Source organism: Falco punctatus (assembly GCF_963210335.1).
Source record: "Falco punctatus genome assembly, chromosome: 11".
NCBI classification, from domain to species: domain Eukaryota; kingdom Metazoa; phylum Chordata; class Aves; order Falconiformes; family Falconidae; genus Falco; species Falco punctatus.
This window is the reverse complement of record NC_137591.1, coordinates 8,095,787-8,123,503: the sequence shown is the minus strand read 5'-3', so window position 1 is coordinate 8,123,503 and position 27,717 is coordinate 8,095,787. Positions and strand designations below refer to the sequence as shown.

General features: G+C 38.7%; 1 protein-coding gene across 1 annotated transcript in view; it reads right to left on the bottom strand.

Annotated features, from left to right (window-relative positions):
• Positions 1-27,717, bottom strand: part of FAF1 (Fas associated factor 1) — a 171,608-nt gene that overhangs the window by 9,690 nt on the left and 134,201 nt on the right. The window contains exons 14-18 of the mRNA XM_080406277.1: positions 24,120-24,256; positions 21,496-21,584; positions 11,571-11,651; positions 11,127-11,204; positions 6,871-7,086 (exon numbers count right to left, since the gene is read on the bottom strand). Coding sequence (XP_080262403.1) covers positions 6,871-7,086; positions 11,127-11,204; positions 11,571-11,651; positions 21,496-21,584; positions 24,120-24,256 — 601 coding nt within the window. The remainder of the gene's footprint in view (positions 1-6,870; positions 7,087-11,126; positions 11,205-11,570; positions 11,652-21,495; positions 21,585-24,119; positions 24,257-27,717) is intronic.

The window sequence follows — 27,717 nt, the reverse complement described above, 5'->3', positions numbered from 1 at the left end:
AAAGCTCTCTTCAGATTTTCTTCTTTCCTCCTTTCCTTCTTTCTGGTTTGAAATCTTTGATCTATTTAGGAATTCTTTATGCGGTTTCTTGGAAAAAGAGAAGCTGACAGAAAACCCTGGAACAGGTCTTTTCCTGACAAGGGACCTGCGGGTGGAAGAGCTCCATCACCTGCTCCTTCCCACTATTTACTTCTACTTTTCTTGCTGAGTAGAGAAAAGCTTTAAGTACTGGCATTTACAGATGAGAGCAGTTGCATGTTAAGCATCCTTTCTGCTGTGCCAAGGAGCAAACCAGTCTGTTACTTGTGGGCACCACTGCCAGTGTGCTTACATTGAGCTAACAATTATTCATGTATTTAATTAAAGATGTACTAGCTACAAAGAAGGAAGATCATGTCCCCAGAAATACCATAGCTTTCACTGAAAGGAAACCAACAGCTACATCTTCTGGAAGTCTGAAAACATACAAATACATTTAGTGCTCCAAATGAACTGCAAGAACTTTGCTTAGCATACATCCCAAAGGGGAACGGATGTGAACACAGTCACTCACAGGAGAATGACCCAGGATTTGATTCATGTGCACTTAATTATAACTGCATGGAAAAACAATCCAAAAGGATTTTTATCACTAGTTCAAAGGATTAAGATGTTCAGATAGCACAATGATATCTACAGTATCTACACAATGATATCTACACATAACATTGTGATTGGTAGATAGGTAAATAGAATAAAAAGCACTCCTAAGACTGCTTTGGTGATTTAGTCTGATGTATTTATTATGCAATTACCAAAGCAGCAGGAGATCATTAAATTTTCTGGTAACCAGACACAGCATTCTTAGTATCATACTATTACAAAGGCTCTTTATTGGTATTTTATCATTACATTTTCTTCCTATAAGGGGAGAAAAGCCCACAAAACAGACATTAAGCATGAATTCCAGGGAGAAAGTACAAAACGTCAGGCCCAGTTTTATGCTGGATAACGTCATATGCAACAGCAAAGCTCTGCAGCTTAACAAAGGCATCTTCCTGTGAACAATAACATGCCTCCCCTGAAATAAATGTTTTGTAAAATGGGGCAGTGCTGAATAAAAGAGCACTTTTGGTCCAAGGGATGTGCTTGGGTGGAATATATAATCACATGGTTGGCATTAGTCATTGGGTTAACTAATGAGGATGACTCAACTGAAAATTCACATACTGCATTGAGTATTCAGCGTTGTGGTGAACGCTTGCTTACTTTAGCAAGTCTTAAGTAAACCAGCTCATCTGAAATGCACAGCTATTTCCTGAAATTGGTTGCACATTGCCCATATTCAAATAGTTGTTGTAAAAGATCAGAAACTATATTGACCTACAGAATGTAATTCTATTTCTTTTTAGAATAAGCTTACACCTACGAGATGAGGAAGACATTCCTTCCGTCTCCTTTTAGTGACCTGATACATGAAAGGCTTTAATCTTTCTCTTTCAATAGCACAGTTACTTACGCAAGACACTGGGTCCGAAAAGCCAGATCAAGTCTGTTTTCTTGGAAGAAAACATTATGAAAAATCTTTCTGTAATGCTTCCAGAATTTTTGACTACCTATACGGAAATTTTATTTCCACAAAAGTAAACATCACATTTCAAGAAGCAAAATCTACTCAATATTCTCTAAAAGTACTGCTGTTGACTTCAGTAAGGCAAGAATATCATCACCTCCCTTTGTAGCTGCTGACCGCAAGACTGCAATACTATTCTTTGTGAGCAAACTTGTTAAAAGCAATAAAATCTAGGGGCTGCAAATGCTTCAGCATTCTGGCTGCAACGATATATGGTCCATTTCTCTTACACTCAAAGTTAATCAGTCCAATTGTTCTACTGTTAAACGTCATTGGGAAGAACGATCAGAAATTATGCTGCCAAAAGAGGTGTGGGAAGATGCTAGTCTGGTATGGCCAGATTGCTTAGGCAACTTCTCAGTCTCTTAACTAAACTAAATTCAACTGCTTGGATAAATAAAATAACATATCCCAAAAGAGAGGAAAGACATGGGCAGGTAGTATTGACTTAAGGAGAGTTGTAAATGAGAAGAGGAGGGAGGTCTACCTTTGTAGGTAGCTGTGGCCTTGTGTAAGCTAGATCAGAGCTGAAAAATATATGCCACCATCAGATCTACATTGACCTGAAAAATTTTAAATTATGTGAATTAAAACAGATGAGTACTACTTTACGTAGTAGGAAATACAAATATCAGTAACTGAAATGACTGGAAAAATTACATGGACCACATGTTAAATTTTCCCTGAACTTCCAAAAATATTCTCAAATCTTTTTGAACATATCAGAAAAGTATTTCATTCATCTGAAATCCCCCTTTGCCATAAGACAGTTATTCAAGCTACCTTCCTGATTTATGTGAAGTTACTAAAAGCGCTATTGGGTATAAATAATCATGACATTGCATGAATCTTTTCTGATGAAAACACCTTTCTTCCATCTTTCTATCAAGGTGATGATTAGGGAAAGGATGTTAAAAGCCAGAGAAAGGTCCTGGACATATAACTCTTTCATTAACTATTTAAAGAGTTTAAACACCACCTAATGAGTTTAGAAGTAGGTTATTTGAAGGAAGTAGTTTGCACTGGGTGAAATGCACAATAACCCTTACAAAGGATGGCTTCTAGTGCTGATACACAAAACTGCCAAACTATCTGGCATAGCAGTACAGGGATCATGCTCAAACATTACCCTTCTGAGAACAGAGGGTAACAACACTCAGTTACCTGCTGAGTGTTGCAGCTAAACTTTCTATTCTGTGGAGTTATTTTCACCAAATAGGTGTCACCAAATTTCACCAAATGGGTGTCAAAGATTACCCCTGCCAGAGCACAGGAATGAATGCTTACATTTGGGTTTGGAGGAATCTCTCACTGTATACTCCCACATAATATTAAGAATTGCCTGCCCCTAAATTTACTGAAATCCTGATCATACCTAATTTAAATTGACATGCAATTTGAGTTAAATTTATTTTCTGCCCTTTCAAGGGAGACAGATTTTTGTTTCTGTTTATTTAAACTGCTGTTGAAATTGGTTAATTAAAAGGATTTAAAAAATCTTCATACTCTAAACAGAGCAAACCGGTTCTGAATTATTAAGCAACATTTTAGATGCATTTAAATAACCTTAAGTGACTTAACTGCCACCTGATCCTAAGCTGTGGCTCAGAAAAATAAAATGTAAAATACTATAGAAGTCTTGGCTTACCAGGGCTTCCAGATACAGTAAATAAAGAGCTTAAGTCTCTAATGCTGTGTCTGCAAAAGGCACACTCTCAAATACATAAGTAATGCTCCACCTTATGGAGAACTGAGCAGAAGAAATTACAGGTTGGAAGTTTGATCTTTTCACAAGAAGTTAATAAATTCAGTCTTTCAAAAATAGTCTGTCAAAGGAGAAAGCATAACAGGACCTCCCTTCCCGAGAGATGCCATAAACCATTCACAAACGTATCATTAATCCTAGCAGGGTGGCTGAAGCCCAGTTTGGGTAAATCTGTTCTCCACGTTCCACCGACAGTTGCAGCTAGACCTGGTACACTTCAGCCTCCTGCCTGCGGTGTGGTGAAATGCCCGCTCCGTGAGATGTTAAAGGGTTTGAGGAAGACTTCAGCAGATCTCAGCCACAGAAGGGAGTGAGGAACTGAACATCTGGGAAGCCTCCAGGGTACTGGGAGAAGGTGGATCTTGCAGCTGGCAGATCGACAGGACTACCGACATGAGTGTTGGGAAGGCTTTTAAGAGAAAGGGACTTAGAAGAAATGCTGAGTGAGGAGGTTGACTAAGCATGCTCATATGCTTAGGGCAAGCTTTTTTTTGTTATAGTTGAATGCATTTTGAAGATTAGAGCAGTTCTTGGAAGAAAGGCATCTAGAATTCGAAAATCAGCACTTACATTTAAATAGTGCACACATTTGCTTCCATAAAGCCTTTGCAGGTGCACTTAAGAATAACGCGAAGAACTTACAATACAGCTTTTTGCTCCAAAAGATGTGCGTGCCCAGTATTTTCGGTCAGAGGTACAGGTTACCTGCTGGCCCGGGTTCACCCACATGACACACGCCTGCTGGTACGGTATGCGGTGCTGCCTTCGTTAAGGTACTGAGAGAGGCAGTGGGTAACAGCTCATTTCATCACCCGTAGAAAGAACAACACAGTTGGGGACAAAGACCCAGTAACAAGTCACTGCCTGTGCTTAACTGCTTTGGAATGTCACTGCTGCTTTAAAATCTACAAGTAGTGTCTGGAAAAGGTTAATCTGTGTATTTACTCATGTATAGAAGTTTGTATTTACAATAGGGTTATAATACCAACTTTTAGTTAGCTAAGGATAGCTGTGTAAGCAAGTGGAACATAGAACTAAGAACTAATGAATTTTTATTTACCAAAGAAGTAAAAATACTTCAAAACCACTGTATCAAAACTGATGGCTTTGAAAAGCAGGTAAAAATGCTCTAACAAGTTTTATTATGAGAGAATGCTGATTTGCTAGAAGATAATCCCCTTGTTTTGATAAGACAGAAACACTTTTGGGGGTATGTATCTTACCATAACACAAATTAGGATAGAAGAAAAAAATATTACCTTGAGAACATGTTTTCATCCTACCACAGCAAAAACTCCAGCAAAGTAATTCTGATACTTTCAACCATTTTTTCAAAAATGGTATGTATAGTTTAAATACAGACATTCTAAATGCTATTGTTTTCTGGAGCACAAGCATCCCCAGCACTCTGTTCTTGTTGCACAGCTTTCAATGGGTGTTTGTGATATGTATCACATAGCAGAAGGGTCTTGACAACTTATAGTGTATTTTTAAGAGGCTATATACCACAAAGCCTAAGGCAATGAGTACTTTTACTGTATTTCCAAGGTATCCATAAATTACTTTTTTTTTTTTTTTTTTTTTTGAGACAGTCTGTGGAGTTGCATACTACCAACTTTCCAAACCTGGGGAACATGGCAGATGTCATTTATAGTTCTCAGTTGTTAGCAAACCCCTGGGGGTTATTTTTTTGACTGTTGTAGCTCTGGTGGTCACAATGGCAACCGGATTCATACATGGCCACTAAGTCAATTTACATGAATCATTTATGTCATATATGGCATTATTAGGTTGGAGAAGATAGAAAAAAAGATTACATGGTCTTTGCTTGCCACACAGCAGACCAACGGCTCCACACCCTGCCACTAAATTCTCCTTTCTTTGCCTCAGTATTTTTTCCCTGAGAGTTTCACAAACATACTGAAATGGCAGCCTGTTCTAATTTACTGGTCTTTTTCCTCTTCTACTCCATTTTTAATTTGCTCTTATGTGAGTCTGAGCAATTTTTGAGTTTGTTAGAGAGGACTAAAATTAACAGTGATGATGATGATGTGATTAAGTACAGAAACAGCCAGTCTAAAGTGAAAAACAAATGTAAAAATTTAAAGTAATATATCTGTAGTGTTTTTTACATTGAATATGTACTAAGACATACCTACAGGTAGGGAGGTATGACTTGCAGAACATTTTAAATACACAAAAACACTGTTTAGACTGTAGAAGACTGTTCTTCTGTCAAGTAAACTGAAGGATCAGTAATCCTGGAAACACAGATGACTTCTAGTCTTTGGTTCCACTGGAAATGATATTACATGCTTAAGGAGTAAAGTTAATCAGTGCTTAATGAGATTCCTTAAATGCTTTTCAATCTGACTTGGGATTCTCAGTATAAGAGGAGATGGAAGAACAGCTGCAAGGACTACAATCCTGTTCACAGAGTTATGCCAGAAATTAGTCAGAAGTCACATCCACTTGCAAGGTTGTATGCTTGCTAAGGACATTATTCTACTCCCCTTCGGAGTACTTGTGACCCTTTGGAGTACTTACAAATAAGATGATAATGCAAGAGATACCTGTTACCATACTGGAAAACAGTACCATAAACACACTAATCAGAGACTTATTCCTAGTCAACTTCCTGCAGGGGCAGTGATGGGAAACAAAATGGAAAAGCAACCCAAGTTACTGAGCTCCTTAGATGAAAAATGGCTTAACCGGTCACCTGGGGATGCCCCCAGCAAATGAAACTCCCGGCTGATCCAGAGCTGCCCCCGTGTCTTTGCAGCAGTGAGACAGTACGGCCAAAAAACTCCTGAACTTCACCCATCACTGCTTGGCTTTGTTCTGTCATCTCTGTAGTGTGTTACCTTTGCCTTTTGTACAGGGCCCCATGTAGTCACTGCAGTTGGACTCATTGACTTTTACCTTTGTGGTAACAATGGCTAAATAAGAAATGAAAGTTAATTTGTAACAGAGCAGAAAACATACAAGTATATTTTCAAAGCAGCTTAGTAATCAGCATGCAAATATCTGTTGATAAATCAACAGAATTTAATTGGATTTTGTAAGTAGTATTGATTTTGAAAATCGGTCACAGCAGGTACGTAATTAGAATTTTGAGTTAGGAGACATAAATGATTATTTACTGGTATTATGTAACAGGTGGATGAATAATTTATTAGAATGCCCTGATTACCTCATAACTGTATACTTTCTGACACTTAGCCTTCCTTGTTTATAACATTAAACCTATCAAAATGGCAAAACCAGAAAACTCCAAAGTACCAGCCCGTAACAGACCTAAACAGCGTACTAACAGCCATGCGGCTTCCTTCAAAACAGGACCTGAGCAATGCTGGCTCAGCGCTTCTGTAGTTTTCACTGAATATGGTCCACAACTTGTTTCAGAAATGGAAGATTTTTTACAATGTCACTGGAAACACACAAGAGTAAGAAGTAGTGGTATTTATTATTGAAAGGTACATTTACTCACATCTCTCCTTGGAAAGGTGCCCAGCAGCTTGTACTCCTCCCAAGGATATCCCTTGGAAGCCACAAAATCAAAGACAACCTGCAGCTTGCTGCTGGCCAGGAAACGTCGCTCAAAGAATTCTCCGCTGGGTGTCCGAATACGCAGTTTACTGACAGACTCTGTGCTCTCCTCTTTTGGTTCAGGAGGCAAAGATTGCTCAAGAGAAAGCCTGATAGCCTGAAGAAGGAAAAATAACTATTTAGGTTGCAATGCTAGCACAGACGATGACAGAAAGCTTTTTTTTTTTTCTTCTAGAACTTCAAGGTGTGCCACAGTACTCCACAGCCATAGCTGTGCTTTATATCTCAATGACAAAATCATTTTTATTCATTCCTTAATAACAGCCCACCAGACAACTAATTAAAATAAATCCTTCTTTATAACACATATTATTAGGTCTACAGTTAATGCACGATGGGGAAAGTAATTTAATCATTTGGCAGAAAGCCTTGGAAAAAATTTGAATGAGAGAATAATTGTCAAGTGGCCAACTGCTTCCTTAAAGGGTATAAATTAAAAGGCAGTAAAAATATTTCTTTAAATGCATTTATCAAATTGCCTTCCTCTTGCACAGAGTAATTGACCATTTGCAGCAAAGACAAGACCCTTAGTGGCAGTTCAGAGTAAAAAGAAATATATGTGGGAGATTTACTATAACAAACCAGAATGCTGTTAAAAGATGTAGTTAAAAATATCACGAAGGTACATTAGATACACAGAGTACATATAAAAGTAGGAATGGTCAAAGAAGAAAACTGGGAGAACAGAAATGGGAGCTTTAAGATTTAAAGCAAGGAATTATTATGATTTGCAGGAAGATGGTTCCAAGCTTAGGTGTGCACATTTTCTGCGACAGCTTGCATGATGAAATCGGCCCCAAAACTGCAATGACATTACACATCCAAAAATGTGTACGATTGTCTTCCTGCTAATATTGTGTATCCTACTGATTCACGATCTTAGGGGCAGGAACCAAGTCCGCATTTTCTGTCCTCTGCTTCTGGGAGCTACTACAACACTAATACTTTGATCATATTTTTTTTTTTTTAAATGATGCCTAATATGAAGACAGCTGAACAAGATGGGCTTCATATTCGAGGGTCCTGAGTGCTGTCGGTACTCATGGACGGGCACTGGCACCTATTAAAAATTAGATCATACTTAGAAAGCAGCCTTGTTACGGTATCACCTCACTTAAGGCAGCAGCTAATGAGAATGCTGAGGAATGGAAGAAGCAGCATGATCATACGGCCTCCCCCAAAATATACCTACAAGACAGTTTTTCAAACTGAAGAGGCAGTCAGGCACGGATTTACCCCAATTTCCAAGGAACGGTCAAGATACACAGTTGCTATTTGTGCCTTTGAAACCCCCCCCAAGGTCATTTAGTAACAGAAACTGATGGAGGGTGATTACATTAAAGAGAAAGGACTGGGCAGAAGGAAGATGACAAAGGCTTTTAAATAGGCTACTTCTTACACACGAACCTCTAAGCAAATTATATCTCAGTATAAATATTTATACATAGAACTTGAGTTCATTTTTGCTCATCTACTATGAGATTATATTTTAAATAGATTCTATTTTAATTTTCTCTCTATTCTCAACCACCTGCTTACTATCTTTCTGTTTTGACATTTCCCCACACAGTATAACAACAGATGCTACATTATTTACTGAACCCAATCAATTATATTATAGAAAAATAAACAACAGTAGCTCATTAGAGCTCTTTTCTTTGTGCAAAGAGTGCGTCGCTCCCCAAAGTAACTAGTCTCCAAGGCTTAAAAATAAAATGGCAATTTACAATGGATATTCTGTACCAGCAAACCAAGCCAGAAAACAATGATGTGATAGATCACATTAAAAACTCTTGAACCTGAACAAGCAATTCCAGTGTGTTGATAAAAAGATGTTCAGTATGTGAATAGCTCAATAGTCAGATTTTAAATATACAAACTGAACGTAAAGTCACTTCTGTAAGTAAACACTGTTGCAGAACAATTCAGTATAAGTAATCTGTACACTTGAAAATGGGGAGTGTTAGTAAACATTATTGTTAAAATCCCTTTTGTTCTACTGCGCAAACAGATCCTATTCTTTTCATTACCGCACTCTACATTAAAACAGGGAAGCCCAGGTATATTTTGATAACATGGACCAGTAAGAAAACAATTTCCAGAAGGCCAAGGTATCAGAAAAGGTTCAGGAGCAGATATAGTAAAGCAGAAGTAATTATTGTTTCTATGCATGCAAAATTACTTAAAGAAAAAGATATTCTTACTTGATTCTGAGTGTGAGCTGATGGCTTAACGGTCTGTTACTGCTACAGCACTGATTTACGTTCCATTGCTATTAACCTCACAGAATTGCCATCTTACAATTATTGACACAATTCTCACAGTCTGGTTTTGTACACTGCTCCTTCAGTTGTATTTTAGCTTCCTTTCTCTGCTTACGTTAACAACAGGAGCTAAATATGTCATCAGATACTGCAGGATAAGAAAGACGCGAACTGCATCTTTCCCAAACCATTCAATACTGCTGGTCAAACTGAGTTTAGTATTTACAACAGCAGTACCGTTTAAAAGGTTCTTGAGTGCTTAAATGGTTCAGTTTTTTTAATGCAATTATCTTGGTCAAAAAAAAAAAAAATCGCAAATGCATTGCTCATAAGTTTGTTTATTGGATTTATCTCAGGGAATAATAAATGTGTTCATAGCCAACTTTTTTGCAGTTGTATAATTCGTTCTTTTCATATATCAGCAAAGTACACAAGACTGAAATGTCAAGTATACTTTTAAGTCACGTATCGGGGGGGATACGCAAGGCTGTGATTTCTCAAGATTCCATGAGTTCCAAGGACTTTAACTAAGTGAAGAATTACATGAGAATATAATTCCAAATTTCCAATCTCCATAAGTAAGAGTCAAAGCAAAGAAGTTACATTAGGTCCACCAAAAATATTGGAACCCTGATCCTTTATATAAATGAATAAATACTTCCAATATTTATATTTCATTTACATTTGATATCATAGTGGAAACATAATCAGCAAACATATATTCACTAGGGATGTGGATATAGTTTTGTATTCATTAGCCACTTGCTCACAGAATCTTATAGGCCTAGAAGTCTAAGGACAACAACTGTGATTTTAATCAAGATATTTATATTTGAGTATCAGCTTTATTTTGAAAATTTTATCCAAGGGTTTCAAAGTCCTTTTTCTAGTATCAGCTGTGTCTCACAGCAGGTCTGTAAGGACTTATATTTCAAGAACTTTACAGAACAGATGGAAATATTTTAATGATACCTGTCCTTTGAAATGTGATGGGACTTCAGGGACAGAGTCAGGGCTGTACCCCAGCCTTTTCACCACATTTTCTATTTGCCAGGAGGTGAAAAAGAGGAAGTCACTAATACAAGTATATTCGTGTACATGATGCTTTATGTAAGTATCTACATAGACAGGCAGCTGGGACAGGAGCTAGCCTAGATCCTGAAAGGGGCTGCAGGAGCCACCTCTGAGAGGCACTGGGACCCTCAGAATCTACAAAATAACAGAGTTCAAGGAACAGCACTCTTTACAGCACATGATTTCTATTTTCTTGTATAGGCCTAGAGATTTAAAGTGTTCATTTAAACACAATCTTCATTCTATGGAAGATTCTGTAGAAGATTGTGTAAAAATTTAAAAATGTACCATTAATCCAATTTTCTAGATTTTGGATTTTCTTTTCTTCATTTTTTTAAGTGTTGTGTCCCCTAAATTAAATATGGCAACTTGTTTGATCAGAACTACTGCTAGGCTTTGTGCTACTTCCTAGAAGAAATGAAAGGGCTTCACAGTATTGTATTTTTAAAAGGAGTGCCTGCAGAAAAAAAGGTTAGAGGTTCCCAATGATTCCACCATTTATGGAACTCATTTCATGAACCTCCTGTTAGCAGGTCTATCCATACCTGGCTGTAATTGAGACCAAAATGATGTAAATGTGACCCAGATGCTAGAACAGAAAAGCTATTAAAAGAGTGGATGAAAATGATTTAGCTGCACTGTTTTATATATATGTGGTAAGAAATTAATTGAAAACCAGGTTGATGTTCATATAAAAAGTATACTTTGAAGTTTCTATGTGTGTTGAATGAAAATTGCAGTGTCCATAAAGCTTCCAAAATGAATCCAAAAAGCTGTCAGAAAAGGTAAAACATCCCACCTCACGTTCTTCCTCCTGTTCTTTCCGAATTTGTTCCAAGCGAAACTGTTCTGCCATTTCTCTCTCTTGCGCTTCCCTCTAATAAACACAAACAGCAATCACACATGTATCACCTCGCTTTCCACAGAACTTCTCAACTTTTCTGTAGAAATTACTATAAGAAACAGGATATTTATTAAGTGATCTTTTCCTGTCATTCCTTCCCCAACTTCTATTATTAAGTGGGGCCAGGACTGCTTTAGCAAGAAGATGCAGTCAAGTCTACTCCCGGTGACTGTACCCAGTGCCATTTTACAACCCCTGAGAGCAGTAACGACTCCTGCAGCAGCCATCTCATCTGAAACAGAAGGACCAAAGGCAGGCAGTCCTCTGCGCCAGAGATTCCACCCGCTGTGGAGAGGTTCCCAGCCCGACATTCACGCCATCACTTCACGCCGCACAGACCTTCGCTCGGTCAGCCTCCAGCGAGATGCGGTACGCTTCATCCTGCTCTCTCTTCACATTTTCTCTGGCTTCACGTTCATCCTAAAGGAAGACAAAGAAAAAGAAAAAGAAGAGACAAGAAAACAAAAAATATCAGCAAATAGTGAACCAGTGGATCTGTATCTTTCTGTTCACCAGCACTCTTTAACCCCAGTGACTTCAAAGTATTGGACTGCCTTACTCACCTGACTCCTGCTAGGGGCAATGAGTTCAGAAAAGCCTCAAGGGCGGCCTTGGCTTTAAAAATTATGACTTTAAAAATTACGACTTACCTACAGCTCTGTTTCGATTACCACGTAAGGGATTTGGCCGGCAGGCTGGATCTGGCACCAAGGCTCTCTGCCCTGCCATCTTTGCCGGGGCCATGGCCGGCGCAGACCCTGGGAGGGTGCAGCCTCCTCCCATGCCAGCCACGTGGGGAGGGGGTCACCGGGGGGTGTGGGTGGGCTGGTGCCGTGGAGGATTGCGCTCCTGCAGCCGACAGTTTGGATGGTCACGTAATAGGGAAGAACAGACCATGATTTAGAGGATGAGGCTGGATTTTAATTTGCTCTCTGCTCAGACTGGCGACAGGTAATGGCGTGTCCTGCCGGAGAAGGGCTGCTCCCAGGGCCTTCCTTGGGAAAAGCGCCCTCAGCAGGGTCTGTCCGGGGTCATCACTATGAAGTGTCATCCAGCGGCCTCAATTCACAGTATGGAATGTTATACAAAGATGGGAAAGTAGCAAGTCCTGCTCGGAAGCATCTCAAATGGACAGATGCAGGCAGACAAGAAACTTGAGGTTATCATGCCAACTTCAAACCAGCAAACCTAGCAGAGTGTTTTATTAATGACCACAGCACAAAGAAATAAAGGTTTACTAACAATAGGCAAAGAACAAAGTGAGGCATTATCCACACGGTGGAGGATCAAGAAGTGGGTATCCCCAAAAGCTGGAACAGCACTGGGGTGATGTCTGAGAAAGCCAAGTGTATAATCAATAGCATCCTACTCTGCCTCGGGAGCCAGAGACAGCTGCTGCTCCCCTGTGCTTACTCCTCTCACATCTAATAATCTGCCCAAGAGAGCCCTGCAGAGGCTGCGCTGGTCCCTACAAAAAACAGTAAGATTTAGCTGAGAGACTGCTGGTAGGTCACCCGTAGCTACCAGTAACACAGCACTTGCACTGGGGTAATCTGTCCCCTGTATTTCATAGAAATTGGAAGCTACTAGCTGTCGCTTCTTTAAGAATTATGTTTATTTTCCCATTCATCTGCAAGGTTTATTCCACATAAAGGAATAATTTTTGCAACGTGATCAGTCTCCTCCCCAGTACTTCACTATTCGGCAAAAACTCATTTTTAAGTGGGAGGAGCACAGGTTAACTGTTATTATCATGTCATGCAAACATGCCAAGATGTTCCTCAGACAAAACTAACACATTAGTGGTTAAAAAGCTCTGCAGTAGCATGCAACCACAAGAAGAAAGGACAAATTGCAGGAAACTGTATACAACCTCCAGTTGGAAAGTAACAAGATCTTTTTAGAGGAAATTCTTCTTCCTTATAGAAACAGGACCCAAGATTATTCTACAATCAGTGTGTCCTAAATTTCATTCACAGAAGATAGCGAAACCATCACTTTGTTCACAAGTGCAAGTAATTCTTACAAAACGTAAAAAGGACAATAACCGCGGAATAACCTCTTCCCCTTCCTGGCTTCCTTGGACCTTGATAAGCTTTGTGTGCCATGCTCACGGAACATCTTCATAACTTAACTCAAACCTGACAGCAGAAACTGTCTACATTAATAGTCCATTTCTGAGAAGACGGGGTGTTGAAATAATTAAACAGCCTGATTTTTACGTTATCCAAAAATGAGGAAAGCTTCTTGAATACACAGAGGTTTTCCCAACTCTTTTCATAAATGGAGAGTTGCAGTAAAGGAAAAAATGTTGTACCGTCTATGCTGAGACTTCCCGCAAGCATACAGTAAATTTATTTTAGAATGGTGAGAACGAAAACTCTCTTCCCAAATTATCTTACTATAGGAAGATGACTTCAGGTAATCTGTGAGAGGACAAACATTAAAAACAATATTCATAATTATTTCAGAGATAACTTATTTAACTTTCATGGTTTGCAACTTCATATACCACACCTAACTTCACACACTAATTGGATTTCAAAGGCCGCAGAAGTCCACTAATGCTCGAAAGCTGAAACACCAGATGCAACTATTTAACTACAGGCTCTTTTCTTCAAAGATTGCTAGCAATTAATATATAGTTACTTTAGTTTACAAAAGCAACCCCATTCCAAACCAAAACCAACCCTCAAAAAGTAAAAATTAAAAATTTATAAACATAGTTAAAACTCACTTAAAAACGATATACTAACCAGAGTTATAAGAAATTGAGTACTGGCTTTTATTTTACAATTTACAAACTGTCTAGGAATCCCCAGGAAGTTGTTAGAAGCTACTTGTGATGAGCATAGGATTCATTTACCTACAGAGAGCGTCACTGAAGAATTTTTGAAATAGGATTAAATTATATAATTCAGTGATAACTGCAAAGAATACCGACGCTATACATTCTACAACTAGAATTGAAACATGAATTTCAGGCATTTAAGAAAAAAAAATATTTCCTCCCTATTCATCACAGTTATCATCATCCTAAAAGTGGATTATGAAAAAGATGTCAGGAATGTGAAGAATTACTACGCATGACTGCCTGGTCCTCACGGAAATATGTGAGCCACATCTAAAGTAAATGACCATGCCACTGAGCTTTATACCGCATTGAAACAATACTGTTCTTACTGAAACAGACCTTAAAAACAAATCTGGCACCCACATTTCTTTAGGTAAGAAGCAGATGTAACCCTATGAAATGTCTTTTTGCACCTACTTCTGCGTTTTGTTGATTTTGCTCACACTTGACAGGAACCGCCTCCTCTATGGAGATTATGGCAAAATTGTAATATTCTCTGATTCAGAGTTACACTTAGACAAATTTTAAACGTTAGATAAAGCAGTTCTCCTTTTTGTAATGCGGTTTGTTATTTTAGTCATCTCTTCCTCTAGAGAAACCATGGAAAGTATGAGGATGACTCAAGTTCACCAGAAGGCAACAAAAGAAAATTCATAATAGTGACAGGAAAAGCAGAAGAAAATATTTTGAAGAGAATCTTGCACTGTACTAACAAAGAGCAAATGAAGAAAAATAGCACAGTCATACCACTAATCATTAATTAAAATTAATTAATTAATAAAAAAAATTCTCCATCAACAAAATTTGAGGTAGCTGACAACTTTCCTGTTAAAGCCTACAGAAACCACAGCATCGACTGAACATCAGTAAGCGCATCTCCGCAAGGCTTTTGCAACGAAGGCAAGGTTGCCAAACTTTTCAAGAAACCAAGAACAGACAACAGCTTATCCCGGGTCACTTCAAAAGCCTTTATCAGAAGCAGGGGTTACACGGCATTTCGGAATTCCACAGCAGCGACTGATCAGTGGTGTGAAACCCCATCCACATCCAAGGGGTTTTGGCATGAGATGGAGACAACTCTCCTTTGCTCCTTAAGGGAGGAAGTCACAGGTCTCTGCTTTCCAGTTTTGACAACGCAACAAGAGGGGGGCCATTGTTTAATTGAAAACTGATACTTTATTATCCACAGAATATATTCTTCAGCCATGGATTTCTTTGCTATCATACATATTACAGATTCAAAGTCATAACAAAAATAGCAAACACTTTTATTCATGAAGTAGTTACAACTGACCAGATGAAACCTCCTCTTAAGTAGTATCCAGAGCTACAAGACTAAGAAAAACTTCCATGTAAGGTTAAGAAGAAATTTCACGTCACTCTCTCCAATAATTATTCCCTAAACCATTTGTTGAAGTTACCCCCAAAGCAGCTAACAGCAGGCATTTTCAGAGGCAGGATGATGGAAAAGAGGGATTCCTGGCTGCATTTAGGACAGCAACGCCCCCTTCTCCTGCATATTCTACAGGGGAAAAAAAAAAAAACACAATACATTTGACTATTTGGTGAGATCTTTTGCTGGACAAGTCAGCACTGACCCTTCTAGACTTTTGTTGTTTAGGAAGGTAGGATTTAATGATTTTGCTCCAGGAATCAGCTTTGCACCTCATTTGTCTCAGGGAGATGTGTTATACTTTATTAACTATTGCTGTTTGGGATCAGTTTTACTGTAAAATAAAACTGGATGAAACAGAAGTTCAGCAGGTAACCACGAGCAGAAAACATTTCTCAGAACATCAGTGAGTAAATGGCTGTTATAAGATGGGGGAGGGGGAAGGGAGAGGGAAGAAAAAAGCACATGTATTTACAAATGCTGAATGCTTATCTGAAAGACAGTTCATTTAACTGAACCACTCCTGAAATTAAAATCTGCAAATGCTTCAGGCTATTCATGGGAGCGTTAAAGAGAAACACCCCTTTGTCCAAACAAACCAGTGCAAGACAGGCATTGATTTGACTCACCAAGATGACAGACTTGCACGTTGTATAACTTAAACATACATGATGGGGAGTATATGGAAGGAAAAACTGTACACAGAATGTGTTAGGCATATGAGAACGATGAAGATGAAGCACACGAACACTCCTCCAGTGGCAGAACCACAGATGGGGAGGCAGGACGGGGCAGGGCAAGGAGGCAGAACAAGGCAGAACCACTGGAGGGATCATGCCTGCCTGTATCGAAGGCTGAAAGTCCAGTTCCAGATACTGATTTTTGGGAAATACCTCAAGTGACAAGAAAAAAACCAAACCCCAAACCTTCAAGAAGCAGTCTTGCAGTGACTTTCCATGGGGAATGAGCCAGCCAGTTCTGCTACAACACCTACCCACCTGGGCTGTACAGCAGGGAAAGCTGCTGTTTATTAAAAGAAACTAAGGCAATATTCAGTGACCAAGGCCATCAACACGTGTAGCCAAAAAGCCGCATGAACTAAAGATATTTTAATTTTATTTTCTTTCTTTCCTCTGTCATTACCTTGCATCTTGTCAAAGTTCAAAATATGCCATAAACTCTTGAAAGTGGCACTTGTATCTGCTGGTGCATCTGTGCAGTGAAGTGCACAATGGGAAACCTATCGTTTGGGGTGCTATCATATTACAAATACAAAATTGGAAAATTTAATCAAATACATTTTGATTACTGTAGTTTAATTAGTTATAACTAGTAATAATTAGTAAATGTGCTAATTGGATTTTTTTGGAGGGGTTAAATCACAATCTTTGTTAGGTGGCTGTCATCACCATAAGGCTTATGCGCTTTGGAATTTAATGAATTTCATGTATTTATTCTCATAACCTCTTGTCGTGCAAGTACCATATACTATGATACACATGGCAGTGTTAGCTGGAACACAGATTATCAAAGGTATACGGATGGCTAATTTCTACTGATTTTAACGTGAGCTTCAGTGAAAACAGCAATTGCAGGGGTCTCCTGCACAGCTGATGGAAGCGCTCAGCCCATCCTCTACCTGCAAAGCGTAACTGCAGCTCAGGAGTGGAGAAAAGCAACTGATCTGAAGGAGGAAAAGATGAGCAGCCCACAGATTAGGAGAATGTCCTAGGACCAATCCTCTTTAGCTTCTTTTGTGGCTGTGGGAAATATCTTTGGAAGAAAAAAGAGAAAAAGTGTTGGAAGCTAAACCTGTTAAATTATCATATAAAAAAAAAAAAAAAAAAAAAAAAGAAGGAAACCCCTTACATTTGACAGCAGTGAGGCAGAAGAGGAAGAAAAGGTGGTGATACCAGGCTTCTTACTACAAAGTTATGAAAATAACACTTGGTCAGCAAAGCCCCATCTACCACAAGAGAGCTGGGACGGACATGCAAACATACTTTCACAAAGAGCTGTGGCAGGGTAAAGGAGGTGAATTTATGTTGCTGTTTGGGAGGTTTTGTTTTCTTTTACATAATTTTTAGAATTTCCATCCAGATATTGGTCAGGAAGGATCTACATTTTCCTCACAATGCAGCAGTAACTAGGAAGAAGAGATGTCACCTAAGATCAGACAGCAAATGTGGTGACTCCACAGGCCTACATTTTTCTATAGCTTATCTTCAGAGTCTGTTTACAACAGTTTTTCCAGTTTAAAAATTAAGTATATCTCTCTCACACTAAAGAACAGTGTGTCAGCAGATACAGTTTAAAGTGAAGGCCTTAATTGGTATTTGTAAAAATAAGAAGGTTTTTGAATCAACTGTAGGTATTACAATTCCACCTTCATGTCTAATCCAAGAGCAGGAGCGCTAGCGTTGCGTAACGACAAAAATAAACACGATGAGAGACCTACTGTTACTTAAATGTGGACAAGTTGGACCAGCTGTGTAACAGTCAATGCTTCTACAGTAATAAATGTTGACAGCAAAAATAAAAAGAATGCATTACTGAGACATCATCAAATAAGCCCTGTCATTACATGGAAACTCCACCCTGTATAAGCTTGTCAAAAAGTGTTACTGTAATCCTTTGAGAAGCCTCCTCCTCGGGCGATGGAGAAAAAATGTTTAGGATCGGCCCAGAACAGGTGTGTTGGGCTGTAATGCCAGGATTTAATCACGTATCTCTTCACATTAATCTCACAAAGGAACTAACTTGGATCTATTGAGGCCCATCATGCCACGCTGGGGTGATTATTTAACTATGCAATTGAAGCAAGCTAGCTAACAAGGCGTTTATAAGTGGACATTCCAGGGCATACGATATTTTACAATTATTATTTGTTTTCTTAAGACTAGCACCAGGCATTGACACTGAAGAGGAACTGACACTATGCGCTCTTTTCAGTCAGGCCCCCCCCCAAAATCTCAGTTCACACCTCAATCCACGGTGGCAGGGGCCGGTTGTCCCTGCTCTGAGATACCCTCTTTTGCTTACAGGAGAGACTCTGTAGACTCCTTGTTTCCTCTTTGCAAAGATGCCCAACCCTGCTGCCTGAGCAGTAGTTGAGGCATCAACATTTGTAGTGCGGGCCAGAGGAGCAAACATTGTTAGACAAGTATGTCCATCAGATGTATGAAATCATTAGTGTAGCCTCGGAGTAATTCTGCACACAGAGCCTGAGGCTGGACTTCAGAGCCTAGACCTGGCTGCACTGACCAGGGTGCCTGTAGCCTGGCCAACTGGCCTTGCCGCTGTTGGTGCCACCAAACCCATCGTTTAATTATCCACTGGCCACTTCTCATCAGAAGTGCCACGTGAGCACAATGTCAGCACACTGCTGATTGTAATTTATTATCTGTGGCTTGTTACTATGGCAATTTAAGTAACAAATGCATAAAAACGGACAGCACAACAGCCAGACCACATATCTAGAATGGCACGTCAACAGTGCAGCCCAAAAGGGGCAGGAGATTTCCAAAATGTCACCTGGTCAACACAGCTGACAGGCAGCAAGCAGAAGGCCCAGTGGTTCATGATCGATCCAGAAGCCTTGGAGGGGCAGGGGAAAGAACAGGACAGCAGACCGATCTCCCTTTAAGAAAGTTTGGGAGAGAAAATAGGTGCCTAAATTACAGAGACCACTGTACCTCAGGACAGGTACGCTGGATTACTATGAGTACACATACGCATCGCAATGTTTTTAAGGTATTTCTTCGGAGAGTATGTAAGAAAAAGCTTAATGAAACACACAATTCTAAAAATTAAATCAAATTGATGGTTAAATGGTGGTATTTTAGCGCTCGACATTCTAGAAATATGCCCCAAATTTGCCTGATTAAACTTTATGAGGTTATACCAGTAAATTTTACTAATACATGGATACAAAAGCACAGGATTTTGCTAGCTGGACTATTACCACCAGCTAATGAAGTGACTCACTTCTCTCAGGTGAGATAAGTTGGTGATGTTGTTCTGAGCATCCTGCCTACACCATCAGTCGATGACCAGTGACAGGGAGCTGACAGTAAAGCGACACCCTAAGCTGGCTGTAGCTGTTCAGGCAAGCACCTGTACCATTAGCTAGCAGTGGTAACAGTCATCCTGCACCGAAATAACCATCAGAGGGCACTGCAAAACATGCTGTCTAAACAGAATTATGCAACAGCTGTGTTGGAAGCTTTCATGTGCATGCAAGTTAAAAATGCAAAGTGGAGAAGTTCAGCTGCATAAACTAACAGCATGAAAGCATTAATGAGTCATTTACAAGTGTTTCCAGCTCTCTCTCTCACACACTTCTGTTTACAGCAAAGCTATATAGATGACTTATCTTTTTAAGACAACAGAATTTTCTGCCTTTTTTTTTTTTTTTTGTCTTGTGGTTTTATGATGACTTATTGTTGCTATTAAGAAAACAGTAACAGAAACCGGATTCTGTATCCTGTTTGCTATTGTAATATTTGGGAAAAAATTGCACCAACAGCAGTAAGATATGAAAAAAGAAAAGGTGTTGATGTATGAACACTTGAAGTTGTCAAGTACCAGACTGACAAGAAAGCTACATGTTACGTAGCAAACCACAAAAAGACAGCATTTTTTTTTCAGACTAAAGCCCTCTATTGAGTACAGACTGCTTGTCAAATACTCCCTCTCTGGAACAGTAATTGCATAAAGTGAAGTTATTTTTTTTGTTTTTAAACTTCCTGCTTCAAATGCAAAAGTGTCCAAGATCACCTTTTTGGTGTGCTTGTATCAAGTGGAGCCAAGGTGTAGAGTAAATACCTTATTTCTGTATAGAACCCATAGTGTCTGGAAATCTGCCCCCAAAGTTTAAGAAATTTTCCATTAGTTTTCTGAATGCCAAAGTGTGTTAGAAAGAACTTCTGTGGGGAAGAAATGTCACCAGTGCTCTCAGTGACAGAAAAACAAAAGGAAATGCGAGAAAGGTCTACAGAAGACTTGGACACAGATAAATTTTAGAGGAATGTATAAAAATTATGTTTCCATTCTCCCTATATAGGTAGAGCACTTGGAGTAAAAAGTCAGGAGACATCTGTATGACTATCATGGGGACACACGTTACTGGACTGTCACTGTTCTCAGCCACCCAGTGAAGGACTGGCAGCAGCTCGGAATGCAGAAGGCAGTTCCCGGTTCCGCAGTCATGGCCTCAAAGCTACCGCGTCTTCTCTTTCTTTAAGCTTTGTTTCCCTTACACCCAGATGTTTCTCAGTTGCAAACCCACTTGGTTTTATCCTCTTGGGGCAGGTCTATCACTATCTTACCTGCCCCCACCTTCTTCTCTCCTAAATATTGATATCCCCTGCTCTGGAAAATTGTTCTGGTCTCCTGTTGCTCTCTCTGTTCCAATCCCATCACTCCTAGTTCCTTTTCCTGCCTCTTATTTCCTCTTCTCTGTCTGCCTTTATATGTCTGTCTTTCCTTCTGTTTTCTTCCTTTCTATCAGCTTCTACAGTTTTCGGTTCTGAACCTTTCTTGGAACTCATCTGTGATGTGAATTTTACCTTCTTATTAAAGCATTAAAAAAACCCATACCCAACATATTCCTGTTAAAATGCAATAAAAAAATGCAACTATATTGTGCCTTGGATTTTTGTTTTCTACCTATGACTTGGAGCTGGTCATTGAGAAAAAAAAGCTGATTGTTGTTTCCTTGTATGGGCATATTAAGCTCTATAATACCACTGTAAATGTAAACAACTACTCATGACTAATATTAAGAAAAAGGAAACAAACTGAAAATGACAAGACCAATAGGAAGAGGGTTGTGGTTTTTTGAGAGGCCCAAAAAATACACAAACAAAACTTTAACATTTTTGATTTCTGATGATGGAAGACACACTAAAACACATCAATACCCAGCTCATTGGCTAAAGAAAACTCTGGTTAATTTTGCATCCCCAGTGATCTGCGGAAGCCAGTAGGTATCTGCAGTAACTTTCAGTGCTCACCTCATCCTTTATGTCCTCCTGCTGCTGGGCACTGAAGATCTCCATTGCAGCCATCAGCCTCATCATTAGCTCATCCACTGTTGTGTTACCTAGCAACAAAGGAAGAGAGCTATACTTCATATCATTAAAGTTATTAAACAAAAAAAGAAAAAAAGAAGTCATTTTAGAATTAATCCATAAGAAATAGCCAGACCAAAAAAAAAAAAAAAAAAAAAAAAAAAAAGGAAAAAAAAAAAGTAGAAAATGCAAGTATCTGAGAAGAATGCTTTTACTTTGCCTTTTTGTTGAAAATGCTTTTACAAAGAAATGTTGATCACAGGCTAAGATTTTAAGTGGTTCAAATCTGAACAATTGCTTTTGTGTTTGCATAGAATAACTCTATTATTTTTTTTTTAATCGCTCATGTTGAAGGAAAGTAATGTATCTGGGGTTCCCTGACATGAAACTGATATTACAGTTTTAGAATGTCCAGGTTTAATCAGGGAGACTGATGCAATTGCTCAGTCAGGTAACAAATCGTAGGATGTTGGCAGCACCATCTAAGTGCGTTGGTTTAAGTAAAAAACAATACACTGATCTAATGCATTTGCGCACATGCAATTTTATTCAGATATAACTAGTGGTAAAATTTCAAATATTATAATTTATTCTCTTCAGGGTATTTACTTCTGATAAAACTTGTAGAGCTGATAATAGCAGAAAAGTCCTCTGTGTATATATCAAGAAATACAGCACACGTATAGGAAAATAGATACTTCCTCACATTTTTCTACCAGTGTGCCTCCAGCTTTCAGTAAGACTGAATGATTAGTTTAATTTCCTGTGAAGATGCACTCAGTCTTTGGTTTAGCTTTCTAAACTGAAGACTAGACTACCCATTAGAGTCACTTGTCACAGTAGTTAAAAGGTCTTAGGCCATGAGAAATGGTCAAAACCCATAAACAATATCTGCCAGCCTAAACAGCCTTTGGACCCTAGTAGAACAATATCAACAAGAGCTAGATTTATACTGGCGATGCTGATCAATATTTTAAAAGGAGTAAACTAACCAGAAGCCACAGTACCAACCACTAAAGAACACAAAACTGTCCCCATAGTTTTCAACCCCAGCAAAAAATAAAAATCAAAAGCGAACTCAGTCTGCATTTCAATAAACGTCACTAGGACTTAAGTTTCTATATGGTTGTATCTCTTCTGTAAACATGCCTTCTCACCCAGCCCTGAAAGGCCCTCATTGTTCCCATTTCTAGCATTTGCTACCTTGGCAGAAAATGTTATCCCGCATGCTACAACACGCATGGCTTCAGAGACTACCATTCATTTGAGGGCATATTGTTAGAAGATGCCAGTGTCCCAGTTCATGGGAAAATAACAAGCACAGCTGTAAGGCTGCAAGAGATGATTGCTTTAGTTTAGTTCAAAAGACTGCAGAAAACTGACAAATAATTAAAACTTAATGAATCTAATGAAATAATTTGGACTATTTTAGAATGCAAAGCTGCATTGCATTATGACTTTGAGTCACTAAGTTGCTAAAGCAGTTAAGTAATTTAAGCCCATAAACACCACTGACTTCAGCGCGATAACACAGGTGCTGTACTAAGCTGCAGAGTTATAAACCCAAGATATTTATAAGATTACTTGTATGAAATAAGTTTTATAAGTGACAGAAGTACCACGAATTAGTGTTATGCTGTACCTTGCTCGAAGGAGACAAAATCCATGCAAAATTAACAACTTTGTCTATAGGAAGAAGCACTCCAGATCCCTCAAGAAAATGATGAATCCCATATTAATCCCATGCAGAAAGGAACAGTAATGCTGTCTGCAAAAGGCAGTATTTCCTGAGGCTGAATTTCCTCAGGAAAATAAGATTAGAATAAACATCGCTAGATACAAGCCATAAATAAATGAGGACACAGTGTCACGAAGGCAAACTTGTGGAGAAAGCAGAAGAAATGAGAGGCAGCCATTCTTTGATGTATTTTAATTTGAAGAGTTACTGAGAACAGCAGACAAGGGGCATCACTCCACATCTAAGTCATCTTGGCTGTCAGCGAAATCAGGAATGGTTATGCCAGAAAGAACTCCTCATTGTAAGCCAGAAAGCTTCATTTATGTGAGATTATATTAGTGACTTAAATTCTGAGCCGGTTTGGGATCTCAACACTGCAGGCAGGTCTGAAAAAGCAACTCTTGTTCAAGTATTAACGCACTACATGCAGCAGGAGTCCACATATTAACAAGGAGCTACATGCAAAGAGCCAAATGGATTCCGGCACTACACAAAAAGTGCAGCCAAAATCTTTTGGAAATCAGGGATATATCTGAATATAAATTTGGAAAACAAAGTGTACCTCCTTACTTAGGAAATTTGGCTTCTACTTTAAAAAAAAATGAAAAACAAACTACGATTCTACTACAGTCATGGCAACTTCAATCTCTAATACCACATTAATTAATACATTTATGAATAGCGCTATTTATACTGTGGCAACTGAAAGTGTCTTTTGTGCAATTCACATTCTGAACATCTTAAAAAAGAAATGGCTAGTGAAGATGCCTTCTAACCGTTTCAATACTCGTGTGCAAGAAATACTTCTAATATAATACGAGAACTGTACCTTGTATTACATTCAATACTTCGTTAGATGATCGTTTTCCCATAATAATAAGGAAAAGTGGAAACTGGTCTGTCTTCTGAGTTCGAATTGTTTGGGCTACAACACTCCCGAAGTGTCTAGTGCACATTGTCAGAAACCTATGTGGGGGGGAAAGAAAAAGTTAACATTGTAGACATGTTTTTGAAGTTAGTTCTTATAAATAATTCTGTTAAATTCAGCAGTTTACCTGAGTGTTATCTACTGTTTAACATCGAGGATTATGCATTCAATTATCTTTACCCCTTTTTATGATTAAATTATGAGAATATTTACAAACATGATAGATCCCAGATTATCTAAATTAAAACAATTAATAACTGGTTGAGACAGTGATTTATTTGATGTTGAATTCCATTTCCTGCTACACTATTCTGCAGGCGTTAATTCAAAACTAACCCTCCCTAAATAATCACGCGATATCAATTGTTAGAAACTTCTAAAGAGAAACTAAGTAAGGCCATAATCTAGTAATTCAACAAAGTATAAAAATAGTGTAATTTCATACAAAAGCATAACTTCGTAATGAAAGATCAAGAAATTGTTTTCATCAGTCATAGAATTAAAATGTGGTACTTCAGAATTGTATTTTCTTTTGTACTAGTGACCTGCCAGTGACATACTTAGCAGTATGGTCTAAAAAACAATAATTCTAAGCTTTTGGCCAAAAAAAGCTCTTGGATATTAGCATACAGAAGTCTAGCATTAGTATTCTTAACACGATCTTGAATAAATGAAAAAACTGATAAAGCTTTTCTCTTCCATTAGAGGACTGTTTGAAATTAGCATTTCTTTCAAGAGAAAAGGGTAGCTTATGATATGTTTTCAGATCTGATGGTAAAAAGTAAATGTCATAATAATAATGAATTATGAAAGACCAAATGCAAATATAGAATGCTTTAATAAGATCCAATTTAATAAAGTCTGTAAAAATAATGGACTTTTAATAACACGGGTCACAAAAGGCAAAACAGTGGAAATTCTGAGGACTAGCCACTGGTACAGGCTTATTAATTCTTAATTACGTTCATGAAAGGCAACTTAAATCATGTGTTTTCTTATGCCTTATGATAATATTTTAGGTAACAACTACTCTGAAATGTATGCTCTAACTGAAGAGCAAAGTCCTGTTGTCACATGCATTAGAAGCCAAATCTATTTGAAAAGACAAACTGCATTAAAATGTCAAGCGCTCCAAGTAATTTCTTTCCAAAGATACCAAAAAGATTCAAAATTGCCATTTTTTAAAAAATCAATATATATTGTATCTAATAAAATTGCTAAAAATTGATTAGCTTGATGAGTACAACATTGGGCTTGTTAGAGGCATCTGGAGTACAAAAAACCTTCAGAGACAATTTGTAGTGTAACTATGGCCATCGCTGGGTGGAAGGCAATGAGCAAGGGTAGCTAGCGAGTATTTCAAAGACACAAACATTACTACTGGCAAATACCTTTCCTTGCCTCCTTGATTCTCTGTCTTTTGCAATTCAGAATGATCATACACAAAGGCAATGTAAAAAGTACCAAATAGAGACTGCTATATTGGAAATAGGTACATAGAGGCATACCATTTAGTAAAGATAAAATAAAACATCCATAAAGTCTGGACATAAAAACTCTTAAGCTAAATAATGTTTTTTGATGTTTGCTTTGCAAGGTGGGAACACCTAAGTGAAATCTTGGCCTCACAGAAGTCAGCTGTGATGATCTTCTATGGCAAAATGACTTACGTGAGTTCAAGGTTTCACTCCTGGAAGTAATACAGTGGACAATTGAACTGAATTCCTGAAACCTGTGTATTAAAAGTGTTTAACAGTCTTCAACACACCACAGAAGAAAAGTACTCAAATGGCAAGGGAAACAAAATGTTTAACTGAAGGTGAAAAAGTGCTGTTGAGAATAATGCTAGAAGGAACAAAACTGAAGACACTATTCCAATATTAATTGTACCAGTCTTAGGTTTTTGGGTTTGGGTTTTTTTTTTAAATCAATTCTGTATTTAGTTAACCCATAATTCAGTCTCAAAATACACTTTTATAGCAATAGGTTTTGTATGCAGAGAATTCTAAATGAAATAGGTATTTCGGTATATTAAAAAATTTCCCAAATAACTTTTTTCCAGGAGATGAGTTTTTATATGTGTAACTTCTGGCTAACTAAATAGAACCTAACAGGTTAAGATACCTCAAGGCGGTCTGTAATCAAGGCTGGGAACAGGTTTTGGCTCCCTGGCTTCAGAAGATGGCATGTCGGGCCAGGCTGTTGTAATGGTACACGTACTTTCCCGGCTGAGCAACAGCAGAGCAGATGCCAGATGCTAACAGCTCCCGCCACAGTGGCATGGTTTTCTTTCTTGGAGCCCCTTTGTACAGCTACCGGTGCACCCACCCTGCTCTTTTCGAATCACCTCCCCTCTTCTGCTGCTGTCACAACCTGCTCAGCTTGCAGGGGCAGCAGCCAGCTCGCTCACGTAGCAGTTGCAAGAGCAGCTTGTGCCAATTCTGACCTGACTGCCACAGACTTGCCACTGCTGCCATCAGGCAGCCTTTGTCTTTGCTGGGGGAGGCACGTGAAACTTCTCCCCAGCACTTCCAACTCTGAATAATGAATGTCCAGATTACAAATCTGTCTAATGCACTAAAGGGCAAGTTCTCTTCCATACAGACCAAATGCTGCTCTCAAACCTATGGATAAAATGTATCAAAATAAATATATAAACTTGCATAGGATTTCAGCATGGGCAGCTGCGAGGAGGATGATGGGGGATGAATGGCCAGTTGGTGGTTACCAATGTATATCTTCAGAGCAGAGCAAATACGCACAAGAAACTCCTCTCACCAGTGTGATCCACCAAAACAGATCCTGCCCTTTGGAACCATGTAAAGCTCCATTTGTCTGTTGAACTAAAATGTAGTAAAGACAACAAAAATGCGAAGGTAGGGAAACGATGCAACACCGAACAGACAGCAGTGGCGATCGCCAACACCTGCACTGCGTAACGCCTGTTCACTAGTGATTACTCACTCACACGTGCTCTTCACCAGGTCAGTGGTAAGTGCTCAGCAATCACTTGTAATGTGTCTCTTCTTTCCATTTTACTAGATGGGTAGGAACTGCGTTTTCATTCATGATCCCTGTTTGTTTTTTTTCATGCCTTTTAATAAATTTTGCAACTACTTAACTAATTTTGCATTTTTTTCCCCCTTTTATGCCTTTACTGATTCTGTATTTGCAGACCTCTTTAATTTCTTTCACATTCATATTCAGGGAAAAAAAAATAAATAAATCTCCTCTGTGCTATTTACTGTCAGAAGTATGTGAGTATGACCAACACAACTTGGTGCAATAACCAGTATCTTACTGTGTACACCACTAACAAGGGATTTTCTTACTTTCATCTAAACAGAATTGTGCCAGATCTCTCAGTGGCATCTCCAGAGCTGCCAAGGGAACTGCCTGTGGAGTGCATCAAAGAGCCAGATGTCCCTCTGGGGAGAACTGTTTTCCACAACATGCTGGATTACTGTGATCTCCAACCAGAAGTGGAAATAGAGGAATG